Source organism: Megalops cyprinoides, chromosome 6, assembly GCF_013368585.1.
Source record: "Megalops cyprinoides isolate fMegCyp1 chromosome 6, fMegCyp1.pri, whole genome shotgun sequence".
Taxonomy (NCBI): Eukaryota; Metazoa; Chordata; class Actinopteri; order Elopiformes; family Megalopidae; genus Megalops; species Megalops cyprinoides.
The window spans coordinates 24,539,109-24,566,763 of record NC_050588.1 but is presented as its reverse complement, the minus strand read 5'-3'; the positions used below and the strand labels follow the sequence as shown (position 1 = coordinate 24,566,763).

The window sequence follows — 27,655 nt, the reverse complement described above, 5'->3', positions numbered from 1 at the left end:
ATGAAACGGTGGGGAAGATCAGTGTGGCCATTGGCAGGCATCCTCCTGGTCTGTCTGATGATGCTGTGCTACCGACCGGTGTCCGCTGGCAACCGTAACCTCCGGGGACAGGCAGGTAAGCCCTGCTCAAGCCAGCAAACACCCCTGCGGCTCATTAGGGTCTCCCACAGTTGGCCAGTGCCTTGCTCCCCTCTGAGTTCTGTCATTATTATCCAGACATTGCACTAATTTCAGAGCCAGCAACTGTACATTTTACTGCGCAGGACTGCGCAGGATTGCCTCCTGTTAATTTCGTTTAATTCTGAAGTGCTTTTTTTAGTTTTTGTCATTGAAGCTAAATGCATATAGAAAGGCAATAGTCTATAAGATGCAGACACAAAAATATTGGCTAGTGAAGACCTTTGACAGTCACGTCTCATCTTGAAAGGGTTGTTATGTTTCCCTCAGTAATTACTCCCCAGGTGACCACAGCTTAAACTAAGGCCACCTGCTGGTGTTCATCAACCTGTTAAACCCATTAGTAGACCAAACTGCTGGGAGAAGGTCAGTATTGAAACCTTTTTGTAGGCGGTTGTAAAAGTGGACAGCTGAGAGGGGAGACGGGTCCAGGTTTAAAACCCATATTAAACAGTGCTGTCTGACTCTTGAGTGATGTACATTACCTGAATGTTTCAGTAAATATTCAGCTCCAACAATGTTTGGATTGTGGCTGCAATGACCTAAACTTCAACACCATTGCTGGACCTATTGTAAAGTCTTCAAACTTGTTCCCTCTTACAACTGCACTCTAACAAGAACTGCTGTGCAAGGACAGTTAAGGGCTCCAGTAATAAGGATATCAATATGCATGACTTTACGTAATGCAGTAATAAGCTCGTTCCCTCCCCCAGTCTCCCCCAAACCACAATCACCTCTGCCTGAAGGAAAAAAAAAGCAACCAAAAAAAAAAAAAAAAAAACAGTGGTCTAGCTGGAGATAAGTCCAGAGTTTCCTGCTAATTGACACCCACGAGCTAACTAATTCTGATTTGCATAATTCATGACATCCCCTTCCCTGGTGGCAACAAAGTGACCGGCGCCACATAAATAATTTAGGATGCCAAGAGGTCAGACAACGGCACTTTTGCTGAATCATTCATAACATGTAAAATCTTTCCCCATATCAATGCACTTCTTCTAATTATTTTAGTTTGTTTGGCTCTGTAGCAAGGTGACCTTTACTGGCACAGAGAAGCTTCGAGACTGCAGTTGGGAGGACTGATTGTGCTGGCTTTCTTTTACCAAGAAAAAACAACTTCATCACATGGCAGTTTGCTGGAATGATGCTAATTACAGCACCACACTGGTCTGAAGGACAGCATGCGTACTTTCTCATCAAATGCAACACTGATGTTGTGAGAACACAAGTAATTGCATGGTAAAAGAAGGATCTTGATTGTTGAGGGATTTCTGTCTAATTGGAAGTAGCATAAAATGCGCTGTCTGTTTACAGGGAGCAGAATTTTTGTAGTGACTAACCATGCCAAAATACATTCATTTGTCAAATTTCTCTCTTGTTCTCTAGAACCCATATACTCACATAATGTTTTTTATTGATCTTTATATTCCTTGCAATGGTACTTGTGTCCACATGGTGGCTCTGAAGCTCTAGAAATACACTGAGATGTTTCCATGCAGATTTTTCTATAAGCCTTTCTCTGTGATGCATGTGGACAGGTAAACAATTCCATAAAATAAAATGTAATCAGTTACCAGTCTAATGGTGTACAGTAAGATGACTGGTCTGTAATTCCTATACCCCTGCACATGCACACGCGCACACACACACACACACACACACACACACATACACACACACACCAATTGGACAGTCACAGAGTAAAGGTCATGGGAAATAGAAAACAATTTGTGGTGTTCCTTTTTAAGGCTTCGTCCACAGCATCTTTTTGATCAGGGATTTCGGTTGTGGAAGCTTAGGGCAGAATGTCACAGAAACTGCCACATGTACCTGAGTGCCCTGAGTGCTAATAGGCTTCAGTGTCCATCTGGACTGAACTGAGCTGCAGATCACAAAAGCAGTAACAGCCTCACAAGGAGGACTCTGCAGGTTTAAATTCCTCAGATGTTTCTCGGGTTCACTACAAAGTGACAGGCATCGAGGCCGAACCATCCCCAGGTATCGTATATCAAGCTTTTATGAGGGTCTGGATTATTGTTCTTTATAGATGAGCATTTGTGCTGAATCGTTTAGTCTCATCTCAGTTCAGCTCCTCTGTATCAATCTCAATGGGACTCAGCAGAGAATGACATGCTTCTTCCATGGCAAGGTGACCTTCACCAGACTTGGGTAAGGCTGGGGAGGCATCACAACAAATACAGCAGTCCTTTCATTCCCACCCTTAGCGGCACAGGTCTTCAAATTCTGCCACCTGCTTGTCATGTTCACATTTATGTTGGTAGTTACCCAATTCAACCTGTAATCACAGTTCACTTTTGCCCTGAGGAAGAAGCTGTGTAAGTGCCTCTATCATGGCAGAGGCACTGAATCCCGCCTACGCTTCACACACAAAAGGGTTGGTGTAACGTGAGGCCCATTGTGAGGAGCCAAGAGGTTTCCCCTCGATGAACACGCATGCTTGGTGACACGGGTCGAGTTTTATTTGGGGGGGATTAGAGTATAAAAGAGAAGATGGCCTGCCATGTGCACGAGATGTGACAGTCTAAGGGGAGGACAGTCAGGTTCCTGTGACAGCCTCTCCTGGCATTGACAAGCAGGCAGAGGAGCACAAGAAGGGGCAGAGGGGTAAGAGAGATTTGTATTTGTGTATTTACATGCAAATGTATGTACACACTGATGCACGCTCACACACACACACATACATACATACATTATATATATATATATATAGAAAAATCTCAAACAAATCACTAAAAAATTCACTAAACTTAAAACTTAAGTTTACATTTACATTTATTTATTTAGCAGTTGATGAGCACTTTGTAACTCCAATAATTAGATCTTGCTTTATTCAGTTACTTCTACTTCTGAAGACTTGTTTGTAAGAGGGAGTTATCCCTTCTGTTATTCTAGTCAACAGTTCACCTGTGATGTGTCATTTGAGTTCATTACTTTATCTGGTATTACCACAGTGCCCTGTGAAGTGATGATGTTCACAGCCTGACAAATGGCAAATGTCTGGCTTTAGAAGCAGACATGGCAGTCAGTTATTGACAAAAGACAGACATGGTTTTTGATAAATTACACAATAATTCACCTGCCTCTGCCTGTCAGAATACATCAATTGCTTCAATGCCCCTTCAGTTCAAGGTAACAGCATTTGGTTTGCTGCTCAAGAAATGTTAGATACAGGAATTGAAGCATGTAGTCATGCTTGAAATTTCATTTTATTTCAGCCAGATTTAAGATTTACCACTTTAACACCATTCTTACACGGGTTTAAACTCCTGAACATGATGGCAAAAGCAGAATACAGAAGAAGTAATATCACTGTCATATAGGGCTGGATTTTTATTAAATCAAGCCATTACAGCTGAATTACTTCTAAAATTCTGTAGATTAGCGTGGAGAAAATTCTGTTATCACTGAAGTGTAAATGTAAACTGGCAAAGGTATAATACATAAAGGATAAAAGTTTGGATTTGTAAAAATGTAGTGTGTGTGTATATATATATATATATACAATTTTGGTCAAAGTTGATTGGATTGAAATGGTATAGTAGGATTGACTGGCTTTGACTGCAGGTGTCCCCAGAGATCATAACCTGGCTGGGACAGAAATGAGAGTGAGGCATCTTCAGGACTCCCTCTGCACAGCTCTAGACAGCCCTGGAGGCAGTGCATCATAGGTAGACCAGTGCTGTTATTATGGGCCAGTTTGCAGCGTGCCTTTAATGAGATCCACCCTAAACCACAGCTGTGGAATGAGAAGCCCTCCATGCTGCCACATTCTCAGCCAGATTTGTATCATATTATAAGTCATTTGCATTTTACCCATTTTCACAAAGGATGGGGAAAACCTGTGATTGATCACCTGTCACTTTTTAGTATTTGCCTCAGCTGTTGGAGCCATTAGTTTGTATTATTGGCACACCTTGTGCAATCATTAGCTACCTGCTGGCATTACCTTTACCTGATGAATGGTCTGTATTAATGTCTTGCTGAGGGGTCAAATGATGAGTGCTGCTTTCTGATTGGCCCAAAATTGATGGTGTCACTGCTGTGTCTTCCAATCCTGGCAAAGATTCGGTAATAGAGGGGAGCAGACAGGCCAGCAGCAGCTGAGCGCAATATTGAGACTGAAACCAGGTTAATGTTTGGCAATAATTAGCAATGTGCTACTTCATCTTTTTTTTCTTTGTATTTGAATTGGCAATGCTGCAATGCAGAGAGCATTCTTTTCCTAGTGTAGTTAGCACTCAATTTAATCCGGTTTTCCCTTCCGCCGATTTGGTGGCATGATCTTGTGGCTTTGGCGGAGAATATCCCCATCCGCGCTGCCGGTTTGCAGCTGTCCCGATGAGTTTCGGTCGGTGCCACAAGCGGAGCTGAGTTCGAAGGCCTCGTCGCGCGTGTGATTAAATGTGATCTGCCGCAAATTGGCAGGCCGCTCTGCCGGAGGGAGCGCGCCCGCTCCTCCCAGAGTCCTCTCTGTCGAAAAGGCTTCTGCCCCCCGTGACCTCATTATGTCACAGGGAAGCCGGTGCGCTTTGTTCTCCCTCTCTGTGGCTGTGAGGCATGCTGCCTGTGACAGGCACAGCCTTCCCGCCTCCAGCTCGACTTTGCCGGAGTTAGAGCCGCATCCGCAGGTGGATGCGTTTGGAGGGGGGGAAACCAGTAATACATTGCACTGTAGGGTATTACTTCCCTATTCACTGTTATCAGATGGTACAAGATGTTCAATAGGTTTTACACTGATAATTAAACCCTAGATATCTTGGAGCGCACTAGTCGTACTAACAGTCATTTCCAGTCAGGAAACTGGAAATATGTTCCCTTTCAGAAGGCATGAGGGGGAGATGTTCATTGGTGCAATTTGCTCTCTCCTTCTTCTGCAAGTTCACTTCCATGTGCTTCACGGAACCTGCGAGCAGAGTGGTTATAGTTAGTCATGCTTTATTTATATATTTTCCCGGTGTTTTCTCCCCTTATCATGTTTGCCATTCTGACCAGCAGTCAGATTTCATGAAATGCTTTTGAAGGCGTGAATTTGCTCACATGGGAGATATTGGAAGAAATAGAGATGAACATATGCAGTAGGAGTTTCAATCAAGTTAGTCACTTTCATTGGGCATCCATACTTCCTTCTCCAGCCTGCGCTTTGCTCTCCTTGCCTGTCCTTCTATATTGCAGATATGCTGGGCTCAGCCACATAAGGCCTTTTTTTGTAGAACTACATTTAAATGCAAATTATGGTGAGGGGAGGTAAAGCGGACCTTTGGCTCAGGATGCGTTGTCTGTCAGACACATATCAGCAGCACACACATGACAGAGTACATTGTTTGCTCTGTGTTCTCCCTTTCCAGTGAAAGTTTTGTGCAGGTCTCATGACTTGTTACTGAGCATGTATCAGTGAGGCTGTGTTTAAAAAAAAATGATTTTAATACAGTTTTCAGCTGTATAGGGATATGAATTCTGCATGCATGAGTCATTTTCTAAACCATGTGTGAGAAATGTGCACTGCAGTGATCCAATAGTGATGGATTGTAGCAGTGAACCAAGCTGGGGAAGTTGCTCCACAGTGTAGGGAGAAGCTACCAGACACATTGCTCCTGTTACTTGTAATAGCGGACAGGGAGGGTGTCCATATGGCAGTTAGGTGGAGATGAGGTTTAATCCAGGAGTGCCTAGCACCTCTGTGGGGAATGAGACAGGCACGACATAAACACGACACAGGCATATGGAAGAAAGTGGCCTCTCAGCACACAGGATCAAAAACATGGCCTTCTGGAGGATTGCGCAAACAAACCCGCGGACGTGTGTGTGCCTGTGGTGGCGGGGGGGGGATCAAGCCCCCATAAATTAGATCCCATTTCTGTTGTGGAAGGAGGGATACAGTAAGTCTGTGGAGTGGTGATTGTAGTGATCATGCATGAGAAGTCAAATAAAATATCTTCCTCATGGAGGAGCTCATTTTACACTGCAGAAAGTAAGGGATTTCAATTATGCCATGCAAAGATTTACTTTCAGTAATATTCCCTCACTTTTGAAGTGCCTATGGAAATCACAGTAACTGACACCCTAAAAATGTATCCACATTGATGGACACAAGCAATCACACATACAGTACAAATACACACCTGTACACACAGATCCACATATGAAGTATGTGCACAGACAAGTACAAATACATGTAGGCACACACGTACGCACGCACGCACGCACGCATGGTTGCACGCACGTTTCCGAGAAATCACCACAACAATTTGTCACTTTCCTGGGACCGTGAAAAAAGTGGCTGCTTGTCGTTTTAAGAAAGCGCTTCGACTCGGCTCCGTGATGTGTTTAATGGTATTTGGTCTACTAAAAATCCGCTTGCTCCAAAGCTCTTATTTGGAAAGCACAACCCACAGTATGAAGGCCCTGTGTTCATTATGCACAGCTTGCTCTGGCGGGGGGCTGTGTGTGGAATAGAAATGGAGACCCTGGCACCGACAGCTCTCCTGCAGCTTGTTAAATGTTGCCACACTCATAAAATATGTATTGTTTTTTAGTGTTATCAGGAGGTTTATTATGACTAAGAGAAATTTGAAAGGAACCGGGTTTTTATTTACATACTTATTTAAATAAAATATGCCCCAGACATGAAAACAGACCCGAAAAAGGACTTGCTTTTTATGTTAATGATGTGGATTTGCTGAGATGTAACCAAAAGCTCTGGAATATATCTACATTTAGTTTTTTATGGAAAATAAGAAGTGAAGCTGCATTTGGTTCGAGCACATCTCTCGGATAATCCCAGCCTTTGAATTCCACTTCACCCAGTAAAACTGTTTCATTATTTAAAGTTTCGCACAATAAAGAAATGTGTTTTGTTAGTGTTTGCTGACATAACTCTGAGATGTTGCTTAAGAATCTGTATTTAGTCAGGCAGGGTGAGACTGTGGGCACTAAGGTTACATCTGTCGTCTTTGTTTCTCTCCTCTATTTCCTTCTGTTTCTCTTTCTTTGTCTTTTTTCCTCCTGTCTCCTGCCCTCTCTGTCTTACCTCTACTCTTACCTGACCTCCCTCCTTCCCTTTGTCCTCCTCTCTACTTTTCTCTGACCTCTTCTTCTCTCTCCTTATTTCTCTTTATCTCTCTGTCACTCTCCCTCCCTCATTCTCTCTCTGTCCTCTTCTACAATCCTTCTTTCTGTCCCGTCTCACTCCCTCTCTGTCCTCCCTCCCTTTATCCTATTCCTTCATCCCCCTCTCCTCCCCCCCTCTCTATTTCTCCCTCTCTCTCGCTCTCTCAGCTCAGTACCAGGTGAAACAGGGTACCTGTGAGGTGGTGGCCATCCATCGCTGCTGTAACAAGAACAGGATCGAGGAACGCTCTCAGACGGTCAAATGCTCCTGCTTTCCCGGCCAGGTCGCTGGGACGACGAGAGCGCAGCCCTCCTGCGTAGAAGGTAAAGTGGCCTTTGTCCCCGGTCTACAGCAGCGAGGCGAGGCTTTGGATTCAGTGCACAGCTGCTCACCCAGCCACCTCCACAGGTTGCCTATGAAATATTCACCACAGACAAGTTGCGAGGATACTTCCTGCTGAATCTGATATGAAAAAGGCTTTAGTGCTCCACACAACGTCTGTAGAGCTTTTAGGCAGAGTGCTCTCATCGGAAGTAGGTTTGTCACATTGTGTTGTGTACTACCTCTTCAGCCACAGAGCCTGGTGTAGATCATGTAACATTAAAGGTTATGGGGAGGGAAACGGACTAATGCAGGTAATGTAAGATTACTCCGAAGTGTCCTTTTCCCTGTTCTATCCCCCTCATGTAATGTGCAGCAGTGGAAATACACTACTGCTGTTCTTATGGTGGATATTCTTGCCAAAGGTACAAAAGTAAAACCACAGTTTTGAGTTATGATTTCATTTGTAAAGGCATTGCATTACCAATCTATTAAGTTTTCTGAGACCATTTATCATCAGGACCCCAAAGAGCTGTCACTGGCTGTTTTTAGCTGATAGACTCTATGTCCAGTAGCTTAGATTCTGAATGGGGAGGAATGGGTCATATTGTCCTGCTTACTAGCTGTTGGCCTTAAATCTTAAGACATAACATGTTCACAACTATTGGTACTGTGGACTTTGTTTATGTCTTTGGCAATATTTATGTATGAATGTATGTATTTATGTAGGTATGAGAGTAACAGACGTCTTTTCCTGAGGGGACCTGCAGAGCTTACATTTTATGCTCCATCTATACAGAAAGATTCAGGTTAATGGAGAACACTGGTGAAAAATGTTTGATAGATGATTTAAATCCTGTATTGCACAACTGAACATTGCAAACCTTCTACTGCTTCTACTACTCACCTCTGAGCAAGCTGGCCATTCTACCAGGCAGGGCATTTCATTATTTCACAGGCGAAATGCAAAACAAAGAAGCTTCTAAAGCAGATGGCTCTGTAGTTGCTCAAGACAGCACCAAGAAACCTTTGTGAAGGCCTTTGAGCAGACGGTGGGCTCTACAGTCCTCATTCTATCCCAGGTGTGTCATCAGCGGACAATGAATGAGAGGCGGGTTGCATTAAGGGGAGAAAAAAGCACAGAGAATTAGAATTAGAAAAAAAGCTTTGAAAAAGTAATATGTGAGTGTTTGAAAGTGTGGCTTGTGCATGATGGCAGTTTCATTGTTTAGGGATTGAATGAAACACTAGACAACTAAAATGAAACTAAAATGAAACTAGACAACGCTCTTAAGTCTGCTCAATGGAGAATGACTTGCATAAAGAGCCTGCTTTGCTTCTCGCTCCGTCGCTAAACAATGGGATCCACAGAAAGGGCAGCGGCGTTTACCAGGGTTTTGTGTGTTCGCTCTAATGCTATGTTTCTCTGCCTTTCTCTCATGACGCCCACTGCAGCTCATCTGAGCATTGCTTGCGCCCACCTTGTAAACAACCAGAACAAAACGCACACACGCACACACACACACACACAGACAAATCATGTCATTTTTTTTTTTTTTTTGATGGGTTTATTCTGAGTCAGTGTGGTCAGTGTTGCACCACAAGACATGGCCAACTTTAGTTTTTTTTTAGGCACACTATAAATGTTATTCTGACTTGGGTCATGCTGGACAGTGTAGCAATGGGGAACCACTATAGCTGCCTAACATTTGAGCAACAGTTTTAAAGTCACCACTTTGTTTCATCTTCATTAAGAATATTCCAGTGTTATCACTGAATGTTTAAAAGTTAAAACCAAAATAAGGCAGGAAATAAGTGGCAAAACACCAGTGTGTTACTGAGTGTAAACCAAAGGGTACAAAAAAGAAAGCAAACTGAGTACACCTATGATTTACATTGCATTATGTTATTTAACAGATGCTCTTACCCAGAGTGACTTCCAAATAAGTGCATCACTATGCTAAGAGTAGTTATCGAAGTATTACAAGAGGTCAGTAAGATACTAAATACTAAGTGCTAAACTAGTGCAGAGTCCTTTATTTTAATAGAATGTAGGGATAGATAGGATAGATAGAGAGGAAGGTAGACTGGAGATGCAGCTTGAATTTAGATCCTCAAAACAGCATAAAACCCCTTAAAGTCAAACCGTTGGGCTAAGCCCCAGCCACTGGTTCCTCTCCAACAGCTGCCGGCCAAACTGACAGCTACATTTTAACAAAACTAAAGAGGGAAGAAGAGGCAATATGCAAAGTCCATTTCTATGTCCAGTAACCAAGAGGGGATATCTAGATTTAGACAAATTTAGCTGAGTATTTATATAATGACAAAAAAATATCCATTTAGCTCAAAACCAGAGGTAGAACAATCATGTTCAGTGGAACAATATTCCAATTTAGAAGAAGAACAGAAATATATTGTAAGTAAAGATTTTGATTCAGAGGAGGGATATTGAATTACTGTGGGGACTACTCAGATTTAGTGGAGGAATATACAGAAAGTATAGGGGAAAGTTAAGCTTTAAGCATTAAGTGAGGGAGTTAACACCGAATAGAGGGTGTCACTAACCAAAGAATTCAGACAACAGTCTCAAACCATTGCCAAATCAGTTAATGTAGTTGCACTTTTATTTCTCTCTCTTATTAATTAAATGCATGCAACAATAGAATAATATCAGACCTCATGAGTTTCTTTCTTGTTTGTAAAAAGCACCATTTCTCCCTGTGTTTTCCTTGATCCCCCCATGCCATTGGCAGGCTTCAGACGGGGGAGGGAGGTGGGGGGCATAGCTCGTCTGATGCTGGTGTGTAGCACTGCTGAGGCCTTGCGTGGCACCGGCGTGGCGACGGCAGGGGTTTGGGGACTCTGGCAGAGCAGCGATAGAGAAAGAGAAAACAGGGGTCACTCAGATGGACCCGCGTCCCAGCACGGCTTAATGGGTTTTTCTTGGAGAATGTGACAGAACTAGCAAGAGCCAGTGACCTCCATCAAGAGCTAACTCGAGCCTTCCTGAGAGACAGTCCCACATGTCTCTGCGCTTGTTTTACCACCAGGACTCCTCCGCCTCTATCAAGCCCACGCTGTAAAATAAAGATATACGTCCCATTTGTCAAGATAAAGAATGGCCCAGACAGGAAGTGATAATGCCTCTTTAGGGGTTGATAAACTAGCTGCAGACTTATTCTTTTATTTTTTTTGTCTTTCTGCACACACAGTGCTTTTGCATTTTTCTGGTTGCATCATCACTATTTCAATAATGACAAAACCTCTTGTTATGAAGCAGTTTTGCTATTTACATTGATGAAGTATTTCAAGACTGCAACAGAAAGCATGTTATACTTCAAAGCCTCATCTTTCCCGTAACATCAAAAGCTCCCATACAATGCATTACATTTGATTTGATTTATGTGTCAGGGTATGAACACAGAAAACATTTTGTTGTTTTTTTGTGTTACTTTGTGCCAGTATTTCATTAGCTACATGCATTTGATGATGGTAAAAAATTGTGTGGGTACTCTAAGAAAATGTATAAATGAGGTATCTAATGAAAAATTGAAACACACAACTACAGAAAAAAAAAAAATAGTTTCACTCTACTTGATAGGTTCCTTGCCAAGGGATTCTCAGTGGTGCTGCACCACTTTGACCAGTGGAGGGCGCTTTTTCCATTCCATTCTCCTCTTATTGTACAAATATCTTTTTATGTCGAGTGGGTAAAAACTGGAGCAGGCATCACAATGCTTTAAGGGCTAGAGCCTTTTTTACAGCTGCCTTTAACAAAATCCTCTTTAGTTAGACCTAGAATCAGGGGTGACTGGTCCTCCAGTCCACTTCTATCAGGCAATTTATTAACAAGTGAGGTGAGAGGGGGAAAAAGCCCTGAACCATGTTTATACATTCCCTGATACCAAATTTATCCCTTCTGCTTAAGATAAGTCTGTGTAGCCGAAGAATGCAATACCCCGAAATGATAAATTAACAGATGATTAAATCTACAGCCCTCCAATTTCTTTTGAATCACTGTAGAATTATCTACATTCTGAGGCTGTGCTAGTATGGCACATCCTTCTCATTGTGATGCCCCAGAGACGCTGTTCTCAGACACAGGCGCTCATTAGAGGGATGCTAGCGGGATCCCCAATGCAGGAAGTCGCAAGGGATCGGCAAACAACCAGCCGGGGCAAACGGAAGCTGGCTCATTTACTTCGCTCCTTTCCTGTAAATACGCCAGCATTCCCCTGCCTCTGTGACCACCTCTCCCCTTGGAAAAATCACCCCCTCCTGTCTGCCAGCAATACTACAGAGAGGAAGGGTTCCAGCAGCACTTAACACAAATATGGATAGAGCTTTTAGGTCCAGCGAAGCAGGCCTCTAAGGTCCAGAGGGGCCCTTGGTTGCTGGCTGTTATACAAGTCAGTGCACCCCTACATACAGGTGGCTGGTCCCCACTGAACACACAACAGTCAGGAGGTCCCACTCAATTACTCAGGAGACTCATTGATCCAGACCTGTTTTCTCACTTGCACAGCCATTTGTGTAACAGCTGACTAATTGCATACTTAACGTGAGACAAAACCCCCTCGTTCAAGCAGGCTTTAATTAATAGAATGAGATACACAAAGCCAGTGATACCGTGATATTGCATAAAGAGTCCTACCTTGAGATGTCTCCTCTCAGTGATATCTACTTGCTGACTTATTTTGCCTGTGTCGCCAGTTTCTTTACCAGAAACGGGACTGAAGCATAGCTTCTTGGTTGTGGTAACACAGGCCCAATAATTGGTACTCAGCCGTCATTGGGAAAAAAAAAGACCTAAAATATTCATGAAACCACTGATGTAACCTGCTAGCAACTTTCTCTAAATGCTTGCTAAGTCCCACCTCCTCAGGATACCAAGAGAAAGGACCAATCGGTATGAAATGTGGTTCAGGCTCAAGCACTGAAGGTGGGATATCTCACCATTCTGAGAAAAGCGCTTTGTGTCAAACCTCAAGTTACCTAAAAGCTGCATGTATGACATTGTTTATAAATGCACTGAGGCAGCTTTCTGTTGAAGACTGAATGTGTCTTACGAGTAGGTCTTAACTATTTTTTCCAAATGCTGTAAAGGAAGACTTGTGATGCTGTATCATTTATTTCACATAGATGAGTAGCGTGTTTGAACAGCTGCTTTTGGGGTATGAAGGTGAAAATAGTGTCTTTTCCTTGTTCATAAATTTGAATATTGTGAATGCCCTCTGGATATTACAACGTTTCATGTGCACTATTTTGATCAGATCTCACATCAAGGAAGTCTGTAATTTAGCAATGATAATAGTAAGCCCAAGGTTGCTATGGAAATTTTTTTTTTTAGCATGACAGGTTCTCTGTTGATAGGCAAATTCTGTAAACAGGATCTGGTAACAAACAATGCACACGGCACATTTATTATTTATTTTTACGTCCATGTAAAAGATAAGCACTCCACATCACAAATGCTCTTTAGTCATGGATGCACAATTGTCCTGATCATTATGTATCCCAGAGGATTGTGAAAGTGCTCATACAACAGCCTCTCTGAAGCACGACAGGAGGTTGCTACCTTAAAAAAAAAAAAAAAAAGCAACGGATGGCATTGATTATGAAAGCATCAAAGTTTTTAATTTATCATAAGCGATAGCATATTTTTGAATGCTATAATGTGGTCTGATGTAGCTTTCAAGGTGTAATCTGGCATGATAATTTTTTTGAAAGAATGATGCATGGGGTCATGGGGGGAGCATGAGTGTTGTGTACCTATACAGTGGATCTCCCTGTAAGCCTAGGTACAACTGCACAGGTGGTGTGTCAGGCAGCTCTCCTGAATGCTGCAGTAGTGTCATCTCAGCTTTGTATACTGCACAGGACCCCCGCGTTTCTGACAGTGTAGGCGTGCATTCTAATAACGTGCTACCACAAACACATGTATTGACTGAATGCTTACACTGCGTGTTGTACAAAGTAAACTCAAACACTGAGAGTAGTATTTAAATTGATGAGAAAAGTATAATGTAAATGACATGCGATACAGGTGTTCTTCTTTGCCCTTGATCAGCTGAGGTTTCACTGGCAATAAAAATTGGACTGCGGAGAAGCAAGGTTTGATTGTAACCCTCCTTTATTTGCATTGTAAAGAGGTGAACTGAGTATGTAAAAGTACCTGCCTACTCTGGTTTACTGATTCACTGGTACATTTTTCCTGTTGCCAAAACACACAGAAAGGGCCAAACGTATTTCCATTGATGTTATTGCAGCTTTTACAAAGTCAGTGACAAACACAATTCCTACCAAATGAATACAGTTTATATTCAGCACCTCTGCATTGATGTACAACTTCAATGTTCTTTCATTCCCAAATGGTGGGGCTTGCTGCCTCTATCCTTCCCTTGCAGTGGTTTGCTGGCTGCTCTCAATCTATGTAGTAGAGCTCATGAGGACTCCTAAATACCGATCCATTGAAGGGCTATTTAGGAGTACCCTTCAGGCTATAACTATCAGCTTTCATTCTTTCTATTATCAAACATTGGCCACAACACTCAGATGTTTTTCACACTTAAGTCCAACTTTCACTCTCAGTGCATGTATGCATACCACCCTAGGCCCACATCACACTTCCAAATGGAGGAAGCATCCATTCGCTTCAGATGTTGCAACTACCTTCATGCAGCAGTTTGTATTGGCTTAAAAAATGGCCAACCATTATGGCTGCTTCTTTTATAGTCCTGTTTGTTAATAACATTGGGATTGATATCTCAGGGTAACAGCCTTTATATGACATCAGAACAGTAACAATGGCTTCTTAAATATCCATTTTTAGCAATGAAGACCAGTTTTTGCAAGATAGTACTGTTGCTGTGAATCTCCCTTTTATATATATATAAGCTTTTTGTTTGATTCAGCACCTGCAAACACTACTCAGATATGAATATGCCAATAGGTGAATACCTATTATAAAATTTCAAACCTGGCTTGAAAATGTGATTTTCTCTGCTTTAAAGTATAGTAAACATGCAGTTTTGGATCTTTAGTGTTTCAAATAGTACATATACATAGTATTATTATTAACAAAGTGTTACCCATTTAGTATTTATGACATGGAAAACCCTAGGCTTTTCCTCAGTCTTTGAGTGACCAGTCGATCAAGGTCACGTGAGTCTACAGTAGAACTTTGCTGTCATATTCATGAAAAGAGGACCGGCTTCCCTGTGATCTTAATACCCCAGCTACAGTAGTGATGGCAGGGGGCCCATTTCCATCTGAATGTTTAATTCCATACAGCCCTGCATGAAAAAGATATTTGAAATAGAACATATGGTTGCATGATTAATGATGGTCAACCAAAAAGCATTGCTTAAATTACTTGTTCCATTAATGGAGCCAATTATATCTGTGCAGTTCTCTTTGTTTGTGGCAAAGTTAGCTTTGCTCATGAACGGACAGTCTGTCTTTTTTCCTGAGGTGAGGACTTTGCACAGGCTTTTCCCCCCACTGCTGGTAGTTCATTCTCAATATATCCCCAATGAGTTTCACAGAGGATTAAATGAGATATACGAGCTGAGGTTAAGAGGGATTTAGCTGCATGTGAATGGAATAGCTCGGTCGTATTTATGTGGCAGTGGAAAGTGTAAAACATTCCCATGACAGCCCTATTGCTGCTCTGCAGGGTTACGTTCAGCACATGAAATGGGATTCATAATGCCCAATAAATAAGGGTCAAAAGGGTTATCCATATTTATTATGATGCTCCTCTGCATTCCTTACAGAAGCCCTGGCAGATTGCACCTACTGTGAATTATACGGAATTATTATACGGTATTAACCTGTGTCAAAGTCAGCATTACAAACTGGAGTCAATGCTTGTCTGAATCAGGTCATTTCAAGCTTGGTGGTGGAGGGTCGGAGAACCAGGCATAATCTAATATAATGCCATAAATGGATTTAGATTGGTATCGGGGAGGCTGGATTTCTGAAGGAGAACTCTGCATGAGGTGATGCGCCATTGAGAGGCAGCTCACTCCTCAGCCCCGCTGTTCATCAGCGCGATTACTCTCAGCCCCGTTAGAGCAATGCGCGTGCACAAGTGTGTGTGTGTGTGTGTGTGTGTGTGTGTGGGGAAAGGGCTAGGGTGTTACTAAATCATTTCTGAAGGAGATGGATGCTCCTTGGTTGCAGCCCGGCTCAGTGAATGGAACTGCTTGAATGCCGAGGGGCTTCAGCTGGTGAATCCTATTTTGGAAGTCAGCAAGTTGCTTCACCCTTCCCCTGTCGGGCAGAGAGAATCAGATTCCAATATCCACAATGTGTGTGTCTGCGTGTGTATCCTCTCCAGATTCTCTTTAAATGTTAATGACCTGAGGGGTTGTAGCTCAGGGGTGTGTGCAGGAGCTCTCCCTGGAATACACAGATGTGTGTACACACACGCACATGCATACATATACACACATGTACCCTGTATGACACAGCCTGTGCTCAGTGAACTCATAGTCACAGTGTTTTGCCACCACTGTTGTTTCTCTGACACACGGCATTATAAATATGCTAATATATTTTTGCAAGAACATGCTGTAAACGTCAGTTGCAAATGTTAGCTGTAGAGATGATTTCCCTAATGTTCAAATGATTTCGCTTAGAAATTGTTAAAAAACAAATACAGAACATCAGCTTTTTGGTGGCTGTGACTATTTTGTTGGCTTTTTTGCCATCTACTACTGTTACTTTGGGGGAACCACTCAGTGCGCCAGTGAGAGGCTCCACTGTTTCAAGAGCTGGTCTTTCAGTCACTTCTGAAATTATCTGGGCTGGTGTGTTGAATTTAGAATGGATGCAGTGCTCTCTGCCCAAGAGACTGCAATTACCAGATTGTCCACATGAGGTCAGAAACATTTCAACAACAGCCAAAAAAGTAGAAATGTGAAATTGCAGCCTGGAAACGCTCTGTAAATGTGATAGTTGTTGTCATATTAGGAAAACCACAGTGTCTTTCCCCTTAATTCTCCACAGGCAGCCTCATTACAGACATGTTTGATGTTTTTTGTTAAATGCATGAAATTCCAAATGCATGCAAATACCCTGTGCAATTAGAACACACGCGCCCCACAAACACACACGCACGCGCACACACACACAGTGTTCTGCACCGTCCTCTGTGCTTGTTTTTCAGTCTGTATCGGAATGATTTCCACACCCTCATTTGGTTTGAATGCATTATTCAGTGCGTCAGTGGCAGGAGAGTCCAGACATTGCATAAGCTGTCATCCTGAGACTGGTGATCCACTCTGACACAATCAGTGACATTTGTCAGTGTTCTATCAGGCCGATGCATTCCCTTAAACTAAACATGAGGCGTCACACAGCCCTGACATTTCCCCATTCATCTTCTAGAGATGGTTTCCTCAGAAAATGACTGAACGAACCGTCAGGTCACACATGACCATCTGCTCTCAGCCACTGGTGACCATGCATGCTGAACTCATTTGTGGTTACAGACCAGTAATAACACATGTAGGTGTGGTGTTTACCTACATAGGCATATTACTTTACTGATTAAATTGGAGGATTAAAGAAGCTCACAAATGTTATCTTGATGTTAGCAGCCAAAGAACGAGTTCCATAGACCGGTCATTCTGTTACAAGAGACAATTGCTGTTATTATTAGCATTTTGGTAATTAGGCTATATCTGTTTCCTCTGTGACCAATTAATTCTCAATTCTAGTTCCAATGAGAATTTAAAGTCAATTCAGTTTATTCCTCTTTGTGTGCATACTTCCAGTGGCATTAATGAAACAGTTGTAAATTGTAATTATACCAAGACAGTAGTGCAATGTGGATTGGCAGCTAGCATGCAACTGATGTCTTCTCCTTGAAGTCGTCCTGCAAGGTCAGCTGACTGTGAGGGCAGCAGTGCTGACTGTCATTTCCTGCTCTTTTTCTTGCTTCTCTTTGTCCTCTATCCTCCTGCTCAATAAGGTAACAGCTGGAGCTGCGAAGCCAGTGTAGTATCATCCTTAAATCCTTTTCTCCACCTCCACCTGTTCCATCTTCCTCCCCTTCTCCTCTTTTTACCACCCCTTTCCCTCCCTGTCCTTCTCCCTTTCTGCATTCTCCTCTTTTTTTCTGCGCTGCTTGATCGGCCGAGTGTCAGAGCGGTGGTGTTGAGTGTCCCCGGCTCTGCCCCCCTTCCCGTGTCCTGCTCTCCCTGTGTGATCAGCTGGCCTTGCCATGCCCACTCAGCACTGCACTCAGAACCAGGGAGGTGGAAAACATCCGCAGTGTCTTTGCGCTTCACTTCCGTGGGGTCAGACACGCAGAGAGCACAGAGGGAGTGTAAGAGAGCGGCCAGTGGGGCAGGAGAGAGGGCACGCGCCGAGCTCACTGAGGACCGGAGCACTGGACGAGTTAGTGAGTGTGGAAGCTGAGCTCATAGATGGGTAAGGGAGAGAGAGCAATTGAGGGAACAAAAGCCTAGCTCACAGAAGGACGGAGTTGGCGAGTGAGTTTAGGAGCTGGATGCAGAGAAGGGCAGGAGAGAGCGGGAGTGAGAGAACAGGAACTTAGCTCACAGAAGTACAGAGAAAGTGAGTGGACAGGCACTGAGCTCACTGAAGGGAAGAAGTATCAGTGAAAGTGGGTGACCTCTAGCAGGGACACAGGATGAGAGGTGCTCTGCTCAAAATGTGGTGGGTGGCCATTGGATAGTGAAATTTTTTGCTAACAGGATATTAAGTAAGCGTTTACCAGCTAAGTATGAAGTTTACCAGCTACATTGCGAGGGTTCATCAACAAGGGACAGTAATGAGAGCTAGCTAGTTGTAAACATAATGATAATCACAAATTGTTGCCTTCACTCCAGGGGGATGATATGTAGTTTAACATGCCATTCACATTCACACATATTTAGTGCATGACGCATCCATTTCTACTTATGGCAGTCGACAAATCTGAGAATCAGATTACTGCTCATTTATAAACACCATAATTGACACCCTTTATACTAAGTTTCCATCATCTTGCATCTTGAGGAAAACAAACAAACGAACAGATTTCAGCAGTTATCACAGTGTGTATTAGCTATGTGCATTCAAATCTCTCAATTTATGCTTCTGAATGGTTCACAGGTGAACAAGATGTGATTAAAAGATATAACAATGATTATAAAATATCAGCTCCAAATGTTTTTCTTGTACCAGAGAAATAAGTAAACTTTTGCTTCAAGCAGTAATGTCACACTACAAGTAAGTTTTGTATTGGAATACCTTGTACCTTTAATTCAGCTACTTGTGCCATTGTACATTTCTGAAACAGCTTATTCAGCACTGTATTCAGTATATGCAGCACTGTATTCTTGCACAGTAGAAACTCACTGTATTTGCATGCAGATTTTAACGCTTCTCCTACCACATTATAGTTATACACATATTAATCTTTCTCATTTACTTTCTATAATATATGATCATTTTAATCATGCACTGTCTTGTCTGGTTTGTCTCTTCAGCTGGTACAAATGTAACCTTCTCAGTAAGTCATGCAGTGAATTCCCCCTTCTCTGCCCACTAACCCCCTGATTCTCCTTTGCAATCGGATTCGTACACGACACGAGGGGATTTGCCGATGTTCTTTGCATAATTTGGTTTAAACCCATTTTTCCTGGGGATTGCCTCCTCCCCGTTTGCTAGAAACAGTGATGCTTCAAGTAGAATTTGTAAAGTTTCACTGAATGAGGTTGATTTTTCTATTTATGTATTTTTTTGGACATTTAATTGATTCCTCTATTAAGGTTTAATTCGGTTTTGAGTTTGTGTGATGGCTAAAATAACTTAGTTGGCAGTTCACTGGGGCTCCAGCAGTCTAGACAGGAAGTCAGGGGGGAAAAGACTCGGAGCTTTGCCTTGAGTCTAAAATGGCAGGGAGAATTGCTTTCAGATAATCTACACGCATGTGGAGTGCAGTGTGAGGGCACGCTTGAAATGCCCTGCTCCTTACTATTTCCACACTGGTCAGTGCCTAAACATGGCATTCTTCTATTGGGCACAAAATAACTGAGAAACAGTTGGATAAAATTCCACTGTCGTTTTCATGTGAAGAAATTCCATCTTTCAACATTTACTTGATAGACCAGCTTGAACGAGTTGCAAAACCATAACCTGTACCTGTACTCCACATTCATTCCATCTGACGCAATCTGCAAGGCCTGCTGGAAATGAATGAGCAATACCTTGGATGTAATGGTATCCCACTTGAAGGCTGTGAGATTGGCCGTCTCCCATGCAGGAAGCAGCACTGTTCTGTATTTCATGTAAGAGAAATCCTGGGATACAGTCAGTGCAGGCCTTCCAATAGTCTGGCGGCTCATATTGTATCCCTGGCAATCAATCTCGCAGTGAAAGTGCTTTTGGCTTTTAAGGGGGTTTTAATCAGCAGGTGAAAGCATTCATGTGCTGAATGAAAGCCTCAGACAAAAGCTTGTGCAGTCCTAGTGTTACACCTGATCAAAGACAAGTCCTCTACAGGGACCTGTTTATTCACCCTCCTTTTGTCAGTCAAATGTTTCATATTAATCACCACTCAGGCTGAATGGAAATTGTTTTATTTTTGTGCTGCAGTCACTGGATGCTTTTTATATTAGTAATGTTTTGTAATTATGGGGAGACAAAATTTTCTAAAACCTGCGCACTCTTTCCAGCTGAGACTATTGATCTGACTGGCAGGTGAGGTTATTGATTAGTCTCGTCTCACCTGTTTCTGAGTCCCCTGCTTGGTTAGATGGGTCTGTCTCTGGTTTGGTGAGGATTGGTCAGTACATTGACATTATTTCCAGTCATTCTGAGTGATACTGCTGCAAAACCAAAGCTGTATGATAACCACAGTTGTGTGTCCAGGCCAGGTTTGCATAGCTCAAACAACTCTGGTAGGGTATGTGTATTGGTCCATGAGTAAAAAAAAATGGGGTTAAGAACCCTGCCAAAAGGTACATAAAACAGGCTCCTTACCACTACAAAGCACTGCTGCTGGTAAGCAACAGAAATCAAACCAGTCTTGGCATCTACACAGGACTTATACTCATATGGTGGCAATTGCAGAGGTGCCCCTGACTATAATGGAATGGCGCCCTTTATTTAAACACAGTGATCATTGCTGCTTCAGTATAGAAGCCATGTAATACTGGGTTAGGTCACCAGGCTTATCTGTTGGCTTTTTGAATCAGTGCACTAGGTTGATCTGTCAGGTGTCTGCATGGAGCTGGATAAGTGTGGTGTGGTCATTTCTTACCTGTCTGTATCAGGCAGGGGTTAGTGTCCCGAGGTTATCTCGTATCCATTTGGAATGGAACTGTGTTAGCATACTGAGGTTACTGTATTACTCAGGTGACAGTCCCCTTAAGTTATCTCTCAGCTGTCTAGATGAGACTGATCAGTGCACTGGGGTTATCTCTCATCTGTGCTCTTCCTTTGTACTTTTGTCCAGCCTCCATCGTGCTGCAGAAGTGGTGGTGTCAGATGCACCCCTGTCTGGATGGAGAGGAGTGTAAAGTGCTTCCGGATCTCACTGGCTGGTCCTGCAGCACTGGAAACAAAGTCAAGACAACCAAGGTGAGGAGAGGATGCTGTACAGAACGTGGACGGCAGGTCTTTATTGTTTAGAGGTGTCAGGGCAGAGGTTTGCTCAGGTGTGTCTTGTTGGCTTAGATATGTTACATGGAGCATCTTGACCAATCGGCAGGGAATGCATTGAGATTTTATCTAACAAGGGTAAATCCTGTAACGCTACATTGTTAGTGGCAGTATGTGTCAACTCCTATCGATAGGATCATACTACAGTAAAACATATTAAAACACAGTAAAACACAGTATTTTTGTCATGTTTCGAAACGTCCTATGAGAAAGCATGGTTCATCTGTTTCCAGACTTTGCTGAATTGTACTATAAACACAGAAAATCCAGGTCTCATACAAAATAAAATATAATTTGTATTTACAGAAAGTGCTCCTTTAGGAATAGGCTGATAAAGAATGCTATTTCATATACACACTGACGTCTTGTGTTTCAGTGTGAGTAGTATTGGATGTCGATTGCATTGACAGTTGCATTATGAAATGAAACAAAAATCGTTGTCTCAATTAAAGCTGCACAAATAAACTTTCATGTAGTCGAAGATTATACTTGTTCACGTATTTGATGCAATGATGGCATGAAAGGCTGTACGCAAAGCAAATTAAGGCTTATCCATGAAACAAGAAATACTTTGATGATAAAAGGCGAAATAATTGAGCATCATTTCAGTTTTGTGTGTAACATCAATGAACAGTGCTCAAAGTACCGACTGAGGAAAATGGCCAGTCAAATGAGAAAGCCTGTGTAAAATTCATTTGTTAATCTTATCAAAAGATTAAGCAAAGAAAGAAAAGGATTAGAGAAGACAATTCGTGCACATGTAAACCAAATTTATGCCGAACCCCAACAATCATTATATTAATTAAACTTTTCATGTGTGAGTGAGCCGCATGTTAAAGACAGAGAAATTGATTCAAACATGGGGCCTTCGTGGCCTTTGTAATCTGGTGATCTATAAACGTTAATTTGTGGGCCGCTTGTGGATTGTTAAATTGAGCAGGTGCAGTTTATTCACAGGTGAAATATTAAAAAGAAAACAGTTGTGAAGAGTACAGAAACACTATAAGAGTAATTACTCAGGGAACGAAATAACAGTGCAACATCTGTTGCATTCATTAAAATGCATTATGGCTACTAGTTCCATGGAGGGTTTAAAATTAAGGGTCCTAATTAAATTGGTAAGAGTGTGGACAAAAATGAGGAATGAATAAAGGACCATTTGAATTAATGACCCCAGCAATTGAACGATTGATGGGTGAAGTTATCTCGGTCATCTTTTTTTTTTTTCTTTCCACGACTGAGTAACCAATCAGCTGCAGGGGGTGGGAGAGAGGGCGGACAGGGAAATGTGCCTTGCTGCATCAGTGGGCCTTAATTCTCCATTTACGCACTGTAAAATAAGAGCGCAGTTACCGTGAGACTCTCTGTAGCAGATGTCACGGTAGACTGCATGATGACTGCTCTCTCTCTCCCTCTCTCTAATACTCTCTCAGTCTTTCACCATCTCTCTTGCATGTGTTCTGTTTCTCTCTTGCATGCTTCCTCTCCCTTCTGACCTCTTTTCTTTCTATCTTACCCTTTGTCTGGTTCTCTCTCTGTCTCTCTCTCTCTCTCTCTCTCTCTCTCTCTCTCTCTCTCTCTCTCTCTCACCCTCCTTAATACCATCTGTCAAGGTTGCGTGTGTGAAACCCATTTAGATCTGCAGAAGGCAGAAGTTGATGTGATGGTATAAAGTATGACACAGATCAAGTCAATCAAAAGTAGCATATGCACATTGGATGTATTTTTCCGGTGCAAGGTGGAGGCTCTAACACGAAAGAATGAATGATCCCTGCACACTCAGAAATCTCTTGCGTAAAATAAAAAAATCACACAATGGGAGATTTATATCAGTGTGCAGGTCTATTCGTTACAATCTACATTCCCCTTGAAAGTAAAACGCAATGAAATATATTCCAATGGGAAAAAATGTTTCAATAGTTTTTTTAGTGTTCACACTGAAAAGTTTAAACCGTGGCCTTTATACTATGAGCTACTAGAGTTGATTAATTTGATTAGTTACAGTTGTAAATGCTACACTCCCTTTTGATTCTTGCCTGTACTTTTTCAAAAGCATTCATTTTATGTTATTTGCTCAAGAAATAGCAATCATCCTTAAGAATGAAGACCACTGTGGGATAGCAATTTCATAGCCATGTGTCATGTTTACTGTATTAGCTCAAATCATGTGAAACACCTTGCCAAAAGTATCTAACTACTAATGACCCACAGAAGACCACATATTGTATCAGGTGTAGGTATTGGATCATCAGCATGCTGTTTTTTTCTTGGTAATGTCAATTATTATTGAGCATTGAACCTTTGTCAATTGCTTGTTCCCTTTTTAAACTTGTCATTCTTTCTTTTTAGGTTACACGGTAGCAAGGAAACTGCTCACCAGCTATGAAACCTAAGACTTAATATATTTAACTTCCATGTCTAAACAAGAGGCAATCCACACATCTGAACAATGCCAGTCAATTCAACTGGACCAAGAAGCATAAAGTAAATGAAGCAATCAGTCACTCGTATAAGCCCAAAAATGGCTAATGAAGCACGGACGCTAAGTATGGAGGGAAGAACACGGGATACAAAGGGTGTTGTGCAGCAAGACAATGGACCCACAATACCACAGATATATACACTTCTAGTTTGATTCATAACAGTGATAATTTTCAGTGCTATATCTACATTGTGTATGGAGTTTTGAAATCAAAATATGGCATTGTTGCTAAGAATTTAAGGTGCGTGCCACCACTGGAGAGACAAACTGCTTGTGTCATACTGACAGCTGCTGCACTGGGTGGTGCAGCATTCGAAACCCAAGAGATAGTGCTGAGTCTTGCTGCTGTGAGGTTCAGCTGTCTTAGTGAGTTTATATGCTCAAGCAGGAGACTGCTCATGAATTTTGGATCAAATTATTGTTAAATTACTCTTGTGGGTCAAGTTACTACCATGTAATGTTTTCTGAAAGTCATTTTGCAGTCCTGATTAAGGTCGCTGATAGGATCATAACAGCATATTAAAAATTCATGTACGATATTTGCACTAGTTGAAACTGTTTTCTGGATTTTGTTTTTCTAGTTATTTCATGTTTTTTGCTGTTGATGTCATATAAAATTAAAGAACTTATTTTATAAGATTTTTGCCTCCACTTCCTCACTAGCTTTTGAGCATAATACTTTAGACCTGTCCAATCCTGTTTTCCCATCATAACGTGCTTGTAAAATGGCAGTAAATTGACTCAGAAAATTGAAGTAAATTGATTCGTTGTAATACAGTTACAACACGGGATGTAATTCAGCACAGTTTAAAATGTGTGGAAACTAATGATTTATTTCCTGTCTGTCTTTCCACTGGCCTGCAGCTTTGTCATCACGGGTGTCAGCACAACTGATATCTCACTGCATAAATGACACGGTACAGGCAGTGTGATCACTTGCATCAAACTTAATTCATTGACTTAATTATTTCAATGACAACTGCCAATTTCAAATGCCTCAGAGATTTATTTTTATAATTAAATCTTTAGGCATCTCAATCTCCTAATCTTAATTTGTGTTCAAACATTGCCCGTTGCTGTATAACCTGTTGCTTCATTTTTTCAGTGTGAGTTTTGTTTTAATTACATTTAATGAGAAGCGATAAGTTGAAAAAGAGACCCAAATCTTTGCATCTGTTGGCGTTTTCCATGCATTGTGAAGTTTGGTGAATGAAGCACTGTCTTAAATGACTGTGTCGATGTGCCCTCGGCCAAACCCAGCATGGCTGCTTTTTCCAGGGTGAGGGACCCTTCAAATCGTGCGCTTTGTGAACTGTGATAAATCTATCGCTGGTGCGTTTCCTGTGCGGAGCCCAGACCACTGGGGACCAGCGGGGTAGTGGCAGCTCCAAACTCTCATTACTGTGGCTGGATGCTGCTATTCCTCTCCTGGGAGGAGGGACATATTTTTAGGACCCAGCATTCTGTAGCATTTGCTGCTCAAGTCCCTGTTCTCTACCAGACCTCTGACAAACACACACACACACACACACACACACACACACACACACACACACACACAGACACACACACACAGACACAGACAGGCATTACATGCAGATGCACACGCACACACATGAACCTATATACACACATACTAAAGGTCAAATTGCTCTATTAAACAATAATATATTTTCTTCCATCACCACCATCACAGTCATCTTGTAATATAGGATACTTTTTTCTGAAATTCAGATTTCTATTAAAAAAGGTCAGCGATGAATTTGAAGGCCACCAGCATATGATCTTGTGTGTGTGTTTGTGTGTGTCTGTATATTCAGGCATCTGTGTGTCTTATGTGCCTGAACGTATATTTTCATGTGTTTATCATTCAGTCAATATCTGTATTGATGCGTGTGTGCGCATGTGCGTGTGTACATGCATGTGAGTGGCTGAGTGTGTGTGAAAGAACAGTTGTATCTGTGAGTCTGTACATGTACATTTGTGTGTGTGTGTGTGTGTGTGTGTGCGCGTGTGTGTGTGTGCGTGTGTGTGTGTAGGTGTAGAGCCAATATCCGTTGTCTGAAAGTCACAAGCGGTGTGACTCTTTTGCACTCAGAGGGGCCTGGTTCAGATAAGGGGCTTGAGGGTTGCTGGAGTGGCAGGACAGCTCTCTCTCAGAGTGGCAGACATGCTCCCTAGGGACGTCCTTGCCACAGATGAACCTGACGCCTTGTCCCATCCTACATGGATTTCTACCTCAGAATCAATATTTGAAGACAATTCAGCACAGCTCCTCTTTTTCCGGGGCCTGCTGCAACCACTCGGACCGAGATGCCCCGGTGAAACCAGAGAAAAGAAAATGAGATGTGTTTTTCTTCGAATTTGGAGTCACTGTAGTTTAAAGGTTATGGGTGAAGCCATGCATAAAAAACATGCTGTGTATCATACAGTAAGTCCTGCAGCAAATGCAAAGGAAGCAGGCCAATGCCGTGCAGAAACCAGACGAGGGACGCGTCACGAATGCTGGTTTAAAGATGCAAAGTGGCACATTTTTGATGCGGCAACGCACACACTGCAGCAGCTAATGACAGCTTTTGGGTCATCAGCTTGAATTGGACCGTTTACCTATATAGGTGGGTGCTTGTGTGACCGTTTTTGTGACTCTGTGTTGGAACGGGGTTGATGCGCACCTGGGCGAGAGGTTGATGAGAGGTGGAATGCACTCTGACGGCTGCGCCCTTTCATCTGCCTGGGTTCGACTCGCCGCCTGCGAGGCTATGCGGCACACGTGCGCACGATCGGCGTGCAGGAGCGAGCGAGCCAGGTCCGTTTGAAATGCTAATCAGCGTGCGCAGGAGAGAAAGCTGCCTCTGTTAAGGTATTTACAGTACACTATTGTTTGTGTTCAAAGCACACCCTCCCGAGAGGCGGCTTGCATTAGCAACTTTCCGATCTTACGCAGATCTGCCGCGTTCCCTACCGTTTTGAAGAATCAAAATTTGAGGGGGGGGGAACAGGTGTAAAAAAGATTTATTTTGCTATCCTGTCATCTTTGGTTGAGTCCAATTTGTATTTCCCCAAAGCAATCCTCAAACACACAGCATATTTGTATTTGGAGTGAATGTAATACGTAGATGAACAAGGAACTCATATGCAATGACATGTATTTGACTATTGAACTCCATTCAGTGAAATGTGTTTATCACAGCTGGCGGAGGCAAGGGTTCTTATTTCAACACACCGACACAATAAACAATGCAGATCTGTCAATGCAGTATACCATTTATGATGGAAAGAGTACCACCAGTATTGTTTTGCATGGCTTTAAAATGAGAACAATGCTGCTTTTTTTTTTCAGAAGCATTTTGAGGGCCTGCGGTATGTATACAACGTGCCACAATGGAGATTATACAAGGCATAAGTAATGCAAGCATTCTTTCACCATTGTGTATTTCTGTTTTCAAGAGAGTGTGCCGGGCATCCTAATTATTGCAATTATTGTTATGGGATGTATTTCAATACTGTCATGGCACCCTTTTCAGTAATACACTGTGCCCACCTTTAGTAACGGTTCAAAGATTAATTACATTAGTCATGCTCACTGTGCAGCACAGAACATATTAAAGAATTACATTTAAATTCAATTAAATATTAAATGCTAAACAATCAAAAGCTTTTAATATTAATTTGCGGTGTCTGTGTAGAATGATATTGATGCTGGTGTGGCTAAAGATTCATTATGCGGGTATTCTCTGAGCTTCTCTGGAGTATGCAGGCAAAGTCTGTTATCTCCCAAAAGCAATTAGTTACTGGAGGCTCTATTGACCTGAATGATTGTTTGAGTAGCCAGGAATATTAGCATGGCATCCACCTCTGAGCCC

General features: G+C 42.2%; 1 protein-coding gene across 1 annotated transcript; it reads left to right on the top strand.

Moving 5' to 3' along the window:
- On the top strand, positions 1-23,871 carry tafa4b (TAFA chemokine like family member 4b). The gene is made up of 4 exons (XM_036531973.1): positions 1-115; positions 7,474-7,629; positions 21,105-21,229; positions 23,660-23,871. The coding sequence occupies exons 1-4, from the start codon at positions 1-3 to the stop codon at positions 23,669-23,671; spliced, it is 408 nt and encodes a 135-aa protein (XP_036387866.1). The 3' UTR covers positions 23,672-23,871.
- Positions 23,872-27,655: the final 3,784 nt, after the last annotated feature.